This window comes from Polypterus senegalus, chromosome 8 (assembly GCF_016835505.1).
Source record: "Polypterus senegalus isolate Bchr_013 chromosome 8, ASM1683550v1, whole genome shotgun sequence".
Lineage (NCBI taxonomy): Eukaryota > Metazoa > Chordata > Cladistia > Polypteriformes > Polypteridae > Polypterus > Polypterus senegalus.
Window position 1 is genome coordinate 124,709,955 of NC_053161.1, and position 16,532 is coordinate 124,726,486.

The 16,532-nt window shown below is 39.4% G+C and overlaps 1 protein-coding gene across 1 annotated transcript in view; it reads left to right on the forward strand.

Moving 5' to 3' along the window:
* The window catches only part of ptprq (protein tyrosine phosphatase receptor type Q), a 205,438-nt gene that overhangs the window by 35,635 nt on the left and 153,271 nt on the right, over nucleotides 1–16,532 (forward strand). The window contains exons 8-10 of the mRNA XM_039762178.1: nucleotides 37–236; nucleotides 1,756–1,966; nucleotides 13,246–13,374. Coding sequence (XP_039618112.1) covers nucleotides 37–236; nucleotides 1,756–1,966; nucleotides 13,246–13,374 — 540 coding nt within the window. The remainder of the gene's footprint in view (nucleotides 1–36; nucleotides 237–1,755; nucleotides 1,967–13,245; nucleotides 13,375–16,532) is intronic.

The window sequence follows — 16,532 nt, forward strand, 5'->3', positions numbered from 1 at the left end:
TATTGAAAGACTAATTATTTCATACTATTTATTTAGCTCCTGGTCAAGTTTCCAATCTAATAGCATTTACCTATAATCACACAATGGTAAATGTGAAATGGTTTTTACCAAAACGCCCAAATGGACGTATTACCAAATTTGTGGTCAACACGAAACTGGCAAGAAGTGGACAGCAGGTAAAATCCATTGAAATTAGTGCAGATGAAGTTTTGAAGGACGGTGTACCAGAATGTTTTGTAAGTATAATATTATGTTAATTTAAAATTAAACAGTATGGCTACAAGATTTTCTGTTTTATTGGCATACTTAAATTATGCAAATTCACCAACAGGAAGTGGAAGTACTGTAGTTTTGTAAATTGCAAGTTCTGATGCATAAAACTTGAGAAAGCCCTGGTTATCTGAGTATAGTTTAGAAATGCTATAGATGTTTGGTGAATGCAGTATTAGAAATAGTAAAACAAGAATTTACTGTATTGTGAATTTGAAAATTGAGTCTGGATTAAAGTTTCCATTTTTTGTAACATCTAGTTTGATTTATAATTCAGCAGAGTACATGTTGTCAGTGTTCATCAGTTCCAATGGCATTGGGTTTTAGAGTTTTTTTTATCAGTGAGTTACTGTGTGAAAACAGTGCCCATGCACTCAGAGATTGTAAATGTTTTTTTTACAATACATACATTATAATAAATGGTAATTTAGCAAAAATCAGACTAATACATGCAACTTTTTTTACACTCCCGTTTCATTTGTTTCTTTTTTAACAATGATTAATGAAAGTTCTAGGATAAAAGTTATATTTTATTATATATTGCAGTCTAGGAATAATAATCAATATTAGAATTTTATAATAAAAACAATAGAAATAATAATTTTAGGTTTATTATAAAAATGTTCAGGGTTTCATCAATTATTAAGCTCTAAGAGTGAAAGGCACTATTACAGTGTTGCCTTTGTGGAAGCTGGCCTGGATACAGACAGGCAGACATGTTCATGTCACCCACAACACGTTTATTATACAATATTTACAAGTCAAAGTGCCACACACAATCCCAAAGTCCCCAAAAGTCCAGGCCACAACACAGTGCCTATTTCCTCCTTCAGGCCGCCTCCTGCCTCCTCCAGAGACCTTGTCCACTACACTCCTGACTCCAGCCATTCAGTGAAGGGAGGCGGCCCCTTTTATAGCACCCGGATGTGCTCCAGGTGGGTTCCGTCAATCTTCCACCGACATGCCCCAGTGTGGCGGAAGTGCCGGCTGCATCCCCGGAAGCACTCTGGGTGTCCCCTCTTCTTCCCCCCAGCACTTCCGGGTGTGGCGGAAGTGCTGAGGTCCAGGGCTCCAAAGGCATAGGGGCACCCCCTCATGGTCTGGGGAAGGCGCAAGCCCTCCTCTGTTCCTCCTGGGTGTCCCGGCTGGGTACCACACCTTTTATAAAATATTTTCTGTAATATGAATACTGACACTTACTGTTCCTAAACATTGATATCACTTATTTGGTCACTACTAATGAACAACCTTAAATTGTTTCGCAGCTTTTGTTTAATCCCATTTATACATAGCTAATAAAGCAGATGCCAACTGTTTAGTGGTATAAAACATCAATTTGCAAATATGTTAAAATGATTTGTAGTTTCTTCTGTCTTGCATTTGAAGATACAAATACATTTGTTTATTATTTACTAAACAATATGGAATATTTGAAGCATAACTTTAGGTAATTTATTTTCAATATTTCCTTCTTTTTGACACTAGAATAACAGTGAATTATACTCAAGGACAACATTTAGCCCTACATCATCCCAGCCAGTGTCAGCCATACCTTTTGGATTTGCCTGGAGTGTACCAATCAGTGTTGTTGTTGACCAACTGAAGCCCTATACATCCTATGTTTTTGAAGTATTTCCCTATACTAAAGATTATGAAGGCCAAGTTTCAACTGCATTGGTCCGCATGCCAGAATCTGGTAAATAGCATTGTTTTTATATTCAAACCCTTTGTGTTTAAACAAGCTTCCACCTGTCAAATTATGGCCTCAGATGTTTGTTTCTTGCCCACCCCAACATGTTTGGAATGTTCAGAACTCTGTTCTTTTGTCACTTTGACAAACACTATTCTATCTTGAAGTTCACTTTAAATATATAATAGTTAAAGGCATATTCTTAACCTCAAGCCACTTCAAACACAAGAAACACTAAAAGGTTTCCATGGATTTTTTTGTAAAACAAAATGAAGTATTTATCTGATTGTGCCTAGATTTCTTTAATGAATTAGGTACTAATGAACTGAAAAATGCTGATTGACTGTTTGTTTGAAATTTAGAAGAATTTGTTTTTGAGCTATCTGTAGTAGCTAGCTCCGCCTGGAAAATTTCAACATGCCTTGGTTATAGTGTGGCATGAGATAGGCATAGAAACAGGTGACCTGTTTCAGCCTACAGAAGTTATTGTAAAATCTCCAACATCCATTGGGCTTGGAAACTTATTGTATTAGTCATTCTCATATATGAGAAGTACTATTGAACTAAGTATGTTTGTGTATACAATATTTGCAGGTTGTTTTTTTTTTTACCAGGGTCTGATATTATTAGTTCACTTGAGTTCATTACTGTTGATCATGGTACAATTGTCAATGACTGGAACATTTTTGCCGTACATCAATTCATGCTTTTTCAAGTGATACAGTGATCCCTCGCTATATCGCGCTTCGACTTTCGCAGCTTCACTCTATCGCGGATTTTAAATGTAAGCATATCTAAATATATATCACGGATTTTTTGCTGGTTTGCGGATTTCTGCGGACAGTGGGTCTTTTAATTTATGGTACATGCTTCCTCAGTTGCTTTGCCCAGTTGATTTCATACAAGGGTCGCTATTGCAAGATGGCTGAGAAGCTACCCAATCAGAGCACGTATTACATATTAAATAAAACTTCTCAATGATATACGAAATGCTTCCCGTGCGTTGCTTCGCATACTTGAAAGCCCAAACAGCACGTATTGATTTTTGATTGTTTGCTTGTCTCTGTCTCTCTCTCTCTCTCTCTCTGACATTCTCTGCTCCTGACGGAGGGGGTGTGAGCAGAGGGGGTGTGAGCACACTGGCTTAGAGGACACGTAAACTCCTCTAAAAAATGCTGAAAGACTACCTTCACATTGCTGCCTTCCTTGTAGCTGCTTTGTCTGGCGGTGCCTTGCATACTTAAAAGCCCAAACAGCCCTATTGATTTTTGATTGTTTGGTTTTCTCGCTCTCTCTCTCTCTCTCTGACATTCTCTGCTCCTGACGCACACTCCTTTGAAGAGGAAGATATGTTTGCATTCTTTTAATTGTGAGACGGAACTGTCATCTCTGTCTTGTCATGGAGCACAGTTTAAAAATTTGACTAAAGGGTGTTATTTCATGTCTAGAGGGCTCTAATAATGTTAGAATATGTATTTAGAAGGTCGTAAACAGGTTTTCTATGCTGTAACTGCAAAAATATTCGATTTATAAATAAAGAATCCTACTTCGCGGAAATTCATTTATCACGGCAGACTGGAACGGATTAACTGCGATTAACGAGGGTTGACTGTATGGCATTTATTCATGCTCGTTACCAAAGATAGTATTATATGAAACTGAAACAGGTAATTAGTATAAATAACTGAAATGTTTGGGATAGAAGCAGGATTTTTACATTCATTCAGTCTAGAATTTGTTTTCCAGTTTAGTAAATGCAATAGTATATTTACTTTTAATGGTATAGTATTATTATTAATTTGTTTTTTTAATGTAATGTAATTTCTGGCTTTGAATCCATAGCCAGACAATAAAGTTCTAACACTGTACTGAGTTTTAATTTAACTTACTACAAACACTAAATATGTTTACAGGCTCTACATTTAGGCAGAATTAGTTGAACATTTTAAGTATTGCACAGAACAGAACAGGTGAAAAGAAATAACATAACAACGTAAGAAATATGACAAGTGAGAGGAGACCATTAAGTCCATAAGGCCTGTTTGTTTAGCTAATATCTAAGATGTCCCAAATAATATTGTCAGCTATGTACAGGGTCCACCTATGACTTTGTTCTGGTTGTGGGGGATCCTTAACTGAGCAGTCACATAGTTGAGAGTTACAGCATGTTTGGTAACCATATTTTACTTAAGCTTGAATTAACATTCCTTCATCCAAGTCACAGCTCATTTTTCACATAGTGAGTCACTTTTTCCTGTGCAGGGCACCTCCTCTTCTTGACTAACAGTCAGCTCCATTTATCTATGCAATTAGTTTTTATTGCTGAGTCCAAAAACGACACAGTATATTAGCATAGCCTACTCATTTTATTGTTATTGTAATTGACAAATAAAAAAAAATAGAGCAGGTCATTTTTTTTTTCTATAGTGTCACCAAATTTCAATCAAATCAGTCAAAACATTTTCGCCACCTAGTCTGTTTTTGCTGTTCAGGACACTTCCCTTTCTTCATTTGTTCATCCATCCTATTTGGCACTGTTCATTTGGTATTCTTATGCATAAACCAGCAACCCCATTTCCTTAATGTAGTGCATCAGAATAGACCAATTGCTGTAGCATTATTATTGCCAAATAAAAAAACACGTCAGCTAATTTTCATTTTTCTATAACATCACGAGCAGTGTACTATGTCCTGTTAGAATCTTACTGTCTTTTGAGTTGGTATGCATCAAGGATCCACCCTCATGTCTTTACTGTTCATCTTCTGTGTGGACAACCAAATACTATACCAAATACTATATACTAATCTGTGCTGATGGTGACACTCTCCCTGATGCACAAGCATGAGTCAATGTTGCATGGCTGAAATGGAGGCAAGTCACTGAGATCCTTTTTTTCTCATTAAATTGTGAGCCCCCACTACTTCCGGTTTGAGTGAACGCTGGCGGGACTGGTCGCTGCTGCTCGCCGGTAACTAGAATATTGATTTTGCTAGACTAGTGATTTTGATGCTTCAGCCTAACCTCCGTTTCGTTTGAAATTTACCAATTTATTCTCTGGACGTCTGAGCTGCCTGCGGCCTCCTCACCTACAATGTGGACTGGTAGGATTTTTGCTTGGTTAATGTTTGTTTGGAGTCTTCTGTCGCTCGCTATCCAACCTGCGACTGGCCTCCTCCAGTACCCAGCTGCTGAGCTGCTTTGACTGCGTCTTCTCCAGTCTGTGCCTCTGCTGTCGGTGCTATATTTCGACCCGGGCGTCATACTTCTCCCTCGTCGGAGATACATCCATCGTGGGTCCCGCCGGAGATTCCGAACGAATGCCTCGAAAGGAATTAACTCTTTTTGGTGTGATTTTCGCCACCCTCCACATAACACAGATAGGAACGCTGACCATAGCGTGTTGGCCAGCTTAGCTCGGTCGACTAACACCACTGTCAAATGCGACAGCAACATCGTCAGCTTTGGTCTATTGAACATCCGCTCACTTACGAGCAAGGGACATCTCATTCAGGATCTCCTCATTGACCGTAAGTTTGACTTTCTCTGTTTAACTGAGACTTGGCAGCAACCTCAAGACTTTTCATAACTTAATGAATGCACCCCCCGGGGTTTGTTTACACTTGTCAACCCCGTGCATCTGGCCGTGGAGGAGGTGTCGCGATAATTTATCGCGAGAAGTGGAAAGTCCTGCCGTTGCCTGCTCCTGCTGTTAGCTCTTTTGAATCGACTGTGTGTCAACTGTCTGGGCCAGTTCCAACCATCATTGCAACTGTCTACCCTCCTCCTAAGTCTAACAACAATTTTTTGAACGATCTTGCTACCTTCCTTTCCAATCTATCTGTAATTACTCCAAATATAATTCTGCTGGGGGATTTTAATATACATCTGGACAATATCAATATCCCTCTCACTAGAGACTTTTTATCTTGCCTGGAGAGTTTTGGATACCAGCAGCACACTGATGTTCCTACCCATTTTAAAGGACATATCTTGGACCTGATTTGCTGCTCTGGTGTTGTTCCTTTTGATCTTACAGCAGATGAACTCACTATAACCGACCACTTTCTCCTCTCATTCAACGCTAAACTTACTTTTTCTGTTCCTAAGCTTCCACGTCTCATAGCCTTTCGTAACATTAAGAATATTAACTTGAATTTGCTGTCTTCTAGAATTGATTCGCAAATGGATTTTTATAATTTATCCACTCCCATAGAACTGGTCTCATATTATGACACTTGTCTTAATGGTATTCTTAATTCTCTGGCACCGCTAAAAACCAGATCTGTTTCTTTTTCCTTTTCTGCCCCCTGGTTTACGCCTGAACTTTGGCTTCTGAAAGCTAAAGGCAGGCAACTTGAAAGGTTGTTTAAAAAAAACAGACTCTTTGTCCACAAAGAGATGTATAAAAATCATCTACACTTTTACAAGGATTGTATAGCTCAAACCAAATCTAATTATTACACTCAGTTAATTACTTGTAATACAGGCAACACCAAGTCTTTGTTTTCTTTACTTAATAATGTTACACAACCTCCAGACTCTTTACCATCTCACCTTTACTCAACTGCCTTCTGTAATTCTCTTATGTCTTTTTTCAATGAGAAAATCCAAAAGATACATCAGCACCTTGGTCCACATCCTTTCTGTATTTCTTCTGAACTACACTCACCTATTCACTCTTTCTCTTCTTTCCAGCTTCCCACTTCTTCTGAAATCTCAGATCTCATCTGCAAATCCAAGTCATCTACTTGTCAGCTGGACCCCCTGCCTACAGTTTTGGTTAAAGCCTGCCTCCCCTCTCTAGTCCCTCTTATTTCTGCCATAATTCACTCTTCTCTTACTACTGGTATTATTCCCTCATCTTTCAAAACTGCTGCTATAACCCCAATACTAAAAAAACCTGGTTGTGATCCTACTAATTTCAATAATTTTCACCCCATTTCTAACTTGCCCTTTATCTCCAAATTCTTGAAAAAATAGTAGCTATCCAACTTCACACCCACTTGTCTCACAATAAAATATATGAGAAGTTCCAGTCTGGTTTTCGCCCCCTTCATAGTACAGAAACGGCACGTGTTAAAATTACCAATGACCTCCTTATGGCTGCTGATTCTGGTCTAATCACTATTCTCATCCTTCTTGATCTGAGTGCGGCCTTTGATACTATTTGTCATACCACTCTCCTTAATAGATTATCTTTGATTGGCATTACTCACACTCCACTTGATTGGTTTAGATCTTACCTCTCAGGCTGCACTCAGTTCATACAGCTTAAAACCTTCACATCCCAACCCACTGCTGTTACTTCTGGTGTTCCCCAAGGCCTCTTCTTTTTATTATTTACCTTCTTCCCCTTGGCAATATGTTTCGCAAATATAACATTAATTTTCACTGTTATGCTAGTGACACCCAGCTCTGCCTTGCTGGTAAACCCACCTCCTCTTTTCCATCACCCTCGCTTATTGACTGCATTTCTGAAATTAAATCCTGGTTCTCTTTAAATTTTCTTAAATTAAACAGTGATAACACTGAGGTTTTCCTCATTGGTTCAAAATCATTATTATCCAAAACCAATAATTTTTCTTTTATTATTGACTAGCAAAATGCCCGTGCTTCGCAGCGGAGAAGTAGTGTGTTAAAGAAGTAATGAAAAAGAAAAGGAAACATTTTGAAAATAACGCAACATGATTGTCAATGTAATTGTTTTGTCACTGTTGTGAGTGATGAGTGTTGCTGTCATATATATACTGTATATATATATATACACACACACACATACTGTATAAACATACAGTATAAATATACATATCCATACATATACACATATACACATATATATATATATACACACACATATATATACATACATATATACACATACATCCACATATATATACATATATATACATATCTACATATACACACATACATATACATACACACACATATATACACACAAATACATTGTGGACTGGGACCCGGACACAGACAGGCGGACATCGTATTTTCACCCAACACACGTTTATTTACAGTTATATATTATTTACAGTGCACACAAACCCCACTGCCTCTTGCACCGATTCCCCAAAGTCCAGGCCTCTCAGTCACTGTGCCTCTCTTTCTCTTGGCCGCCTCCTGTCCTCTCTCCAGCTCTGTCCTCTTCCACCCAACATCCCCTCATGACTGGAGGGAGGCGGCCCCTTAAATGGGAACCCAGATGGGCTCCAGCTGCTTCCCGGCACTCTCCTTTGGACACACCCCTGTGTGGCGGAAGTGCCGGCTGTGCACCCGGAAGCCGTCCGGGTGTCTCCTGTTCTCTTCCCCCCAGCACTTCCTGGTATGGCGGAAGTGCTGGGCTCCAGGGTTCCTCAGGCACCTGGGCGCCGCCTGGCGGTGGCCACAGCCCCTACAGGGTTGGGCTTCCAAGCCCTGTACCCGAGGCCCCCAACATAACCAGGAAGGACGCCCCCTCGCGGTCTGGAGGAGGCACAAGCCCTCCTCTGGTCCTCCTGGGCTGGACAACATATATATATACATACACACACACACACATATAAACATATATATACATACATATCTATATATATACATATATACACACACACACACACACATATATATATACACATATATACAGTCTTTGGGGTACGAGCAACTGTTGCTGGGGGTGCCAGAGTCCATGAAGGAAGAAAAATGAAAAACATTATTTGTACAAAATCTTAATTTATTTATCCATTCCTAAATAATTAAATGGCCAGGCTATTTCGTATCAGTGCAATACGCTGCTTGTTAAAACGGATGACTCCCGCTCTTACGTGCAAGTCTGCATGGATATTATGAACTATCGTTTCTGTTCAAGTTCTATTTAAATTTTAAATAGAAGGAATTTTTATTTAGTCAACAGAATATTATTCCGGAATAAATCAACTCAAACCTTAAATAACATAATATTTGCTCTCCATAAAAATATATCCTGTCTAAATTATACAAATTCAAATATGAACATGGTGCATAACAAAACCTGGAAATATAAATAAATTTTTTTCTTTTCAGCAATAACAAATCAAATCATTCATTTGTCTTTGCTCTTATGTCATTTTATCAGACCTGGGCGCCTGCCATCTTTTTTTGGCAACAAGTTTGTTTATGTTTGGTGTGAGGTTCTGTGTTGTGGAGATTCTCAGGATGGACTGCAGGTGCTCATCACTGAGGCGACTCCTGTGTGCTGTTTTGTTAGTCTTCATGACTGAGAAGAGCTTCTCACACAGATATGTGCTACCAAACATGCACAAGGTTCGAGCCGCATGTAGACGGAGCTGGAGCATTTCTGCGGGATTGGAGTGAAAAAACTGTGCGGGCCGTGCAGTATCGTACTTTGCCTTCAGTGTGCCATTACACTGCAGCTCAATCACCTCCATCTGAATGTGCACAGGTGCAGTTTCCACATCAACGGCAAATGGGTTGCGAAACAACTCAAAATTCTTTTTTTGTTCTTCAAAGTCACCAAAGCGCCATGCGAACTCAGTGCGCAGTGCGCTCAGTTTATCAGCAAAGTGCGTATTTGGGAACACCGTTGTGCCGAGTTGGTTCAACATTACTTGGCAACAGGGAAAGTGGGGCAAGTTGCACTGGTGCATTTGTGTCTCCCATAAAAGTAGCTTCACCTGAAATCATTTTTTGATTTTGCACGGGTAAAAACGTCTGCTGAAGTGTCAGATTCTTCTTTAACTCTTGTGCTTTCTGTATCTTGTGCATTGCATTCAGGTCTTCAGGTTATCTTGATGTTTTGTCTCATACTGCCGTCTTAGATTAAATTCTGTAATTACAGCCACATTAGCTCCACAAATGAGACACACGGGTTTACCGGCAATGTCAATAAAAATATACTCAGCCTCTCATCGGTTTTTAAAGGCTCTATATTCAGAATCACCTTTTCTCTTCGGCATCGTGTGGGCTAGCTTCGCAATAACTTGCAGCATCATAAGCTAGACTTGATTAACGCGGTAAGTGTTCGGCAAGGCAGCTGAAGCGCTGCATTATGGGATCTGTAGTTTATTGTGTTACCAGCGCTTCATATCCCCGGGCCATTAATAACAATAATACAGTATATAAAATGATCTCGCGGGCCGGATATAATTACACGCCGGGCGGATGTGCCCCGTGGGCCTTGAGTTTGACACATATGTACTAAATAGAACTTGAAAAGAAACATTTTTTCGAGTGTGATTGCGCAATTCAGATAGAGTTGACGCGCACTACAGTACATTGAGCCTGCGTGCTATTGTGGTTTTGCCTGTGTGCCTCAATAAGTTACCCTCCCCTTGCTCTTACTTTTTTACCGTTCATCTAATGAATACACTGAGTATGGCTTTACCAAAACAATCATTGATCGCGAATAAAGTATCCATTATTCATAAAGCTTCAATTGGTGACCTGTCTTTCTGCGTTAACCGGATATTTTTTCATACGTCTCAAACCAAGGGGATGCAAGGCTAAAATGAACCGAGAAGCGCGTGTACATACTTAGTGCATCCCCTCTTGGGAATCGAACCTCGGCGCTAGAGGCGAAGCCTCTACTATTGTGCCAGGGCGTGCGGTTTGTCTATTTGAGCGTAGCAGTGTAATTTTTTTTTGTTCAGCACTCTTTGGAACTGTTGCTTTTTGTCTGCGCACTGCGTCAGTTCACGTGAGCCGCTGAATATGGTTTTATATGTCACTCGCTCGCTTCTAATTGTTTCGCTGCCTTCTTAATTATATAATGCATGTTTTCTTCAGCGCTTTTTGTAGCTCTTCCTGGTTTTCTACGTAATGCGTGATTACGTGAGAGGCGTGATGATGTCACACGAAACTCCGCCCCCCACGGCTTTCGAGCTCAACTCCATTACAGTAAATGGAGAAAATAGCTTCTAGTTATGACCATTATGCGTAGAATTTCAAAATGAAACCTGCCCAACTTTTGTAAGGAAGCTGTAAGGAATGAGCCTGCCAAATTTCAGCCTTCTATCTATACGGGAAGTTGGAGAATTAGTGATGAGTCAGTGAGTCAGTCAGTGAGTCAGTCAGTCAGTCAGTGAGGGCTTTGCCTTTTATTAGTATAGATAACTCTGTTGTTTCCCCATCATCTTAGGTCAAGAGTCTGGGTGTCATCCTTGACAGTACTCTATCTTTCCAATGTCACATTAATAACATCACCCGGTCTGCTTACTTCTACTTACGTAATATTTATCGCATTCGCCCCTCCCTCACTCCTCATACCTCTGCCATTCTTGTTCATAGTCTTGTCACTTCTCGGCTGGACTACTGCAATTCACTCCTCTTTGGTCTCCCTAATAAATCTCTTCATAAGCTTCAGTTAGTCCAGAATTCTGCAGCATGTATCATCACTGGAATCCCATCTTTTCACCATATTACTCCGGTCTTGCAGCAGCTTCATTGGTTCCCGATCAAGTTTCGTATTGATTTTAAGATTCTGCTACTAACATTTAAGGCCATCCATAACCTCGCACCTCCATATCTGTCTGACCTTCTACATGTTGTCATTCCCTCCCGTAACCTTAGATCCTCTTCCTCCAACCATCTGACTGTTCCTCCCGCCCGTCTAACCACCATGGGGAGCAGAGCTTTTAGCCGTTCTGCTCCCAAGCACTGGAACTCATTACCTGCGGATCTCCGAAATATCAAATCATATTCATCTTTCAAATGTAAACTTAAAACACATTTGTTTAAAATGGATTTTTCTTCTTCCTCCTGATTATAGTGGTTTTGTTTGGTTTTAATTTTTAGATTTTCTGATGTTTTAAGTTGTTTATAATTGTGTCTTTTATTTATTTATTGTTTGTTCGGTGTCCTTGAGTTCTCTGAAAGGCGCCTTGTATAAATAAAATGTATTATTATTATTATTTAATGCCACAAGTTTCCAAACCACTTCAAGGCAAAGATATATACAAGACAGTCAATCACCCAGTCACCCTGTGTGGTATGATATGTTGGTCAGTGACTCCGAAATGAAGAAAGTGAGAAGGATCATGAGAGTTATGCTGATCACTAAGAAGTTCTGTAAAGCACGTCTCCAATGGTATTGCCATGGTTTTCGTAGTAACAATGAATTGGGACTAAAGACAACCCTGTACCTCAGTCCACATGGAAAGGAACTGCACAGAGACAAAGAATTGCTGGCTTGATTGGTTTAAAAAAACATGTAAGAAGTCAGTGTTGCATCTGAAGATGCCTTGGATCGGAAAAAGTGGAGATCGATGTGCAAATAAGTGGACCTGCACAGAAGTGGGCAAAATGCTTGTTAAAATTCTTCTAGAAATTTCCTATATTGACTATCTATGTTAATTTACCCCAACTAATGATGTGAGGGGGTAGTTTGTTCCTCTTAAAGTAACAAAAGACTAGTGGCTAACAAATAATGTCTGCCACAAGTTGTCCCTGCATTTCTTCTTGGTTTCCAAAATTCAAAACCTAGTGAAATTGCAAAGCTTCAAGCATTGAGTATGGCATGTGACAAAAAACATTCTACAATCCGAGTATCTTTGTTTTCCTTTCTGTGACTTTTAAAATAAGAACAGTTCAGACAAATGAAGGCAAAAATTCCATACCACACACAACAAATAAAAAATATTTCTTTTCTGTGATTTATCGGTTTCAAAAATTATTTTGCAGAGAGCAGAAACAGTTATATTGTATATTTGCCAGGTAATTAACTAATTATTAACTATTAATTATTAAGAGGTGGAGGTTGGAGCATGAGCTGATAGCACATTGCCACAACCAACAAACGCTGAATCACCTGGATTGGGATCAATTTATCTATTGGGTTAAATAATATTCAGCCCGGGATATTTAGTTAGGTAGTTTGCTTTCTCGAGCAGTTATCTTATGTAAACTGCCCTTTGGTGCATTGCCCTTTTTTTATTCACACTCTGGAGATGGAAGAGGCAGTTTTTTCTTTCTCCTTTTTGACCCATTTGGGTTCTGCTAGTCCCTTGGCAGATCTGGTGTTGCTTCTGGGTGTGTCCTGTCTAGCACATTCCCATTCTGTTATTGAAATGAGAGTAGAATGGACACTGAGGCATGTAGGATTCTCAAATTTGCATAGTGACGTGTCCTGTGTCCTTTGATCACTCCACCTGTTCAGATGCAGAAAGCATTGGCAGTATGCATGCTAAGGTATTGACAATGCTTTAACTTCTATAGCCCTGCCTTTGTTTACACATATGGATAAAATTGATTAATTTTTAGAATATAGAGTAATGATGAATTCTTTTTTTCCTTCCAGTGCCTGAAGATGCACCTCAGAACCTAGCCAAGGGAAACATCACATCTAAATCATTTTCAGTTTTCTGGGATTCTCCAACAATTGTGACTGGAAAATTCAGCTATAAAGTTGAACTATATGGCCCTTCAGGTACAGTAAGCAGTGTGACAGTGTGAAAAAAATATTATTGTTATTATAGTTCTGGGGAAATGGTACAAGACTGACCTAGGAGCCATTCTGGTCATATATAAAAGCTGAAGCTGTCTGAGCAGAAACAAAAAAGATTGAATTCTTGAGCTGTTTCACAAGAGATGGGTATTTGTGACATATCCAGTGGTGATTAAAAGACCCAGAAGAAAGCAATATATTAAGGCCTTGTAAATTATATTTTTGTGGTTTTGAGCTCTTAGTTTATATATTATATATAGTAAAATGTTATGTATATTTTTTGTTAGTGTTCACATACTGTAATGGCCGACAAAGTAAGACTATTATGAAAAAGAATTCCAAATTTTTAATTAGGGTATTTAATTGAAGGTGATTGAAATAGAAAAGGTTTTTCATAAGCTATAAATGGGACTAGTTTATATCACAACATGAGGAAATCTAAATGTACATGCCCATATATTATTTAAACTCAGTTTTATTGGCATGCCATTTAAATCTTCATTTTATATAACAATTCAATTGTAAGAAAAGTAGCTAGCATTACTGAACAAGATATCCTAAGTAGTTGAATTGCAAATAGAGAATTGCAGAGTTAACAGCCAGACGTCACCCCTCATTGATGTTTCTTCATTCCCTTCCTCAGTCTTACTCCTGTTTAGCCAACAGGCTTAGGCAGGATATTCACAAAAAAGTTTTAGTCAATCCACTTTCACTGTACAGCTGGCTACACTCCATAATTTCTTACTGCAGTCAGACTTTTTTTTAAGAGCTCTGTAGCTGCTTAATGACTGCATGTGCCATCTTGTTGTCAGAAAGGCATGGGGTATACTGTATCTTAAGCTCCGGATGGGTTTAGCTAGTGCAAAGTCTTTTTGCCATTCATGAAGAATACAATCTGGTCATTCCTAATACCCATCCAAAATGATAGTCAGTGGGACTTTGCTAGTTTGATTTTCATTCTGGCCCATGTGAAAGGCTCTTATAATCTTTTCAGGAGTCAAACTGCGGGGGCCGTTGTTTGAAGAATATTAGGCAGGCTATCACTGCACAGTTGGGTTTTTTTTTACATTGTATTAATTATAATCAGATTTTCATTGTACTAGCATGAATGCTTTAAAAGAATGAAATCTTAATTTCCAAAAACTGTTGTATTTTGATACATTCTGTTAAAATCAACAGAGCAGTAGGTGATCTGTGAGTTAGTAAGTACTAAAATAAGCTACAGTAAGTGTCACAATTCCATTTTTTATTCCTGGGAGTTGAGTTTTCAACATTTTGTACATGCAAGTGAGTTATTTTAGGTTGTGGAATATTTTTACCATTATTTTGAAGATGTCATTGCACCACCATCTTTAAACATTTATTATTTACCAATGCCACATGTTGTTGCTGGCCAGGTGCTATGTGCTGACATGCAGAAGTTGGTGTCCTAATTTTGACCAATAATTGACCAAACATATCAGCACAAAAAAAAACACATTCCAGGACTCGTAAGACTAACTACAACAGTTATCCATTTAAGAGTGGTAGATAACCAGTTCTTGAGTTTGGTCTCGTCCGATGCGAGAGATGGACATCTGAAGTGGAGCTCCACTAGCAGTGGTGTTATTTTTCATATTATTTGCTTATTATTCTGAGATATCCTGTATTTATTCAACCCGAGAGGGACTGCTACAGTATATGTAAGCACATATAAACATGGCCAACAAGAAGGGGGGTTCGAAAGAATCGAAAACTAAAGCTACATCCAAGCTGCGATCAGCAAGCCCCAGTTCAAGATACAGCCTATCAGAGACAGACCTGGATCAGATGGGCGAAAGCACAGACTCCTCGGGACCACGGTCCGCTACATCGTCGCCGGCTGAGAGCGAAAAGGGGAGTGAAGGTGCGATCGTGAGTGCAGATGTGGATAGCTCGCCTATTGGAGAAGATTACCTGAAACTGGAAAGGGCCGGGAAGTCTGTGGCTTCAATTACGCAATTACGCGAGCCTGGAGCAGCGGGGACACCGGCTTCAGCAAAGTCTGCTGCTTCATCTACGGTACAAGAAGGCACAATTGAACTATCTGAACTGCAGGTGTTCCTCGCTGAGCTCATGCAAGATATATAGAAAAGCGAGAAGAATAATGAGAAAGCAACGGCAAAGGCACTTGAGAGACTGAAACAGGAATTGAAACAGGAGATGAAACAGGCCAATGAATGGCTGCGACAGGAATTTCAACAGGCAAATGAAAGGCTGCGTCAAGAGGTGCAACTTGAACTTCGACAGGTGCTGGGTAAAATTGAAGAGCACATTCAGGAAAACTTCGGTTAAACTGATCATGCTTGCTGATCAATTGGAGCATCGTAAGGAGACATTCACGAATTAGATTGAAATGGCCGAACATTTAGCTGCCAGTGCCGAGGAAAGAGCAGTAAATGTCAGTTCCGAATGCAAAAAACTCGGAGAAAAACTTGGAGACAGACTGGCTGCTTTAGAAGATGGGAGTAGAAGGTATAATGTCAGAATTGAAGGTCTGCCGGAGAATCGAGAAAGTTCAAAAACTGTGAAATTCACAGCTGAACTTTTTTCTAAAATAATCGGGGGCGACTTTAAAGCAGAATCTGAGATAGCAGCGGCTTACAGCGTCGCGATCAAACACCGTCAGACCCGACCAAGATCTTTTATAGTTCGTTTTGAGCGATTATCATTTAAGCTAGAGGTGATGGCACTCCTCAGAAACAAGGAAGATATTATATATGAAAATAACCACATTCGTATCTTCCTGACTTCTCTCCAGCAACAGCTATTAAACGCAGCCTTCTATAATATTAAACAGCGCTACGGCAAGCCAGTGTCAAATACAGCCTCCTGTATCCGCAAAACTGAAAGTGGAATGGCAGGTCATTTCTATGTCTTCGCTAGCAAGGAAGAAGCAGAAAATGAATTAAGAAAGCTGATCCCTGGACTATTCTGATACATAATAGTGAGTCATGGCTAAATGATAAAGCTAGGATTAATAATCTACTGTCTGATCTATTGTTTTAAAATACGGGTTTTTATCAGCATATATTCTCATATATTCTTATTATTACTTAGTATTACTAGGGCGTTACCTGTTTATGTTTTATTTTGCTTAATTGCCTTTTCCTCCTTTTTCT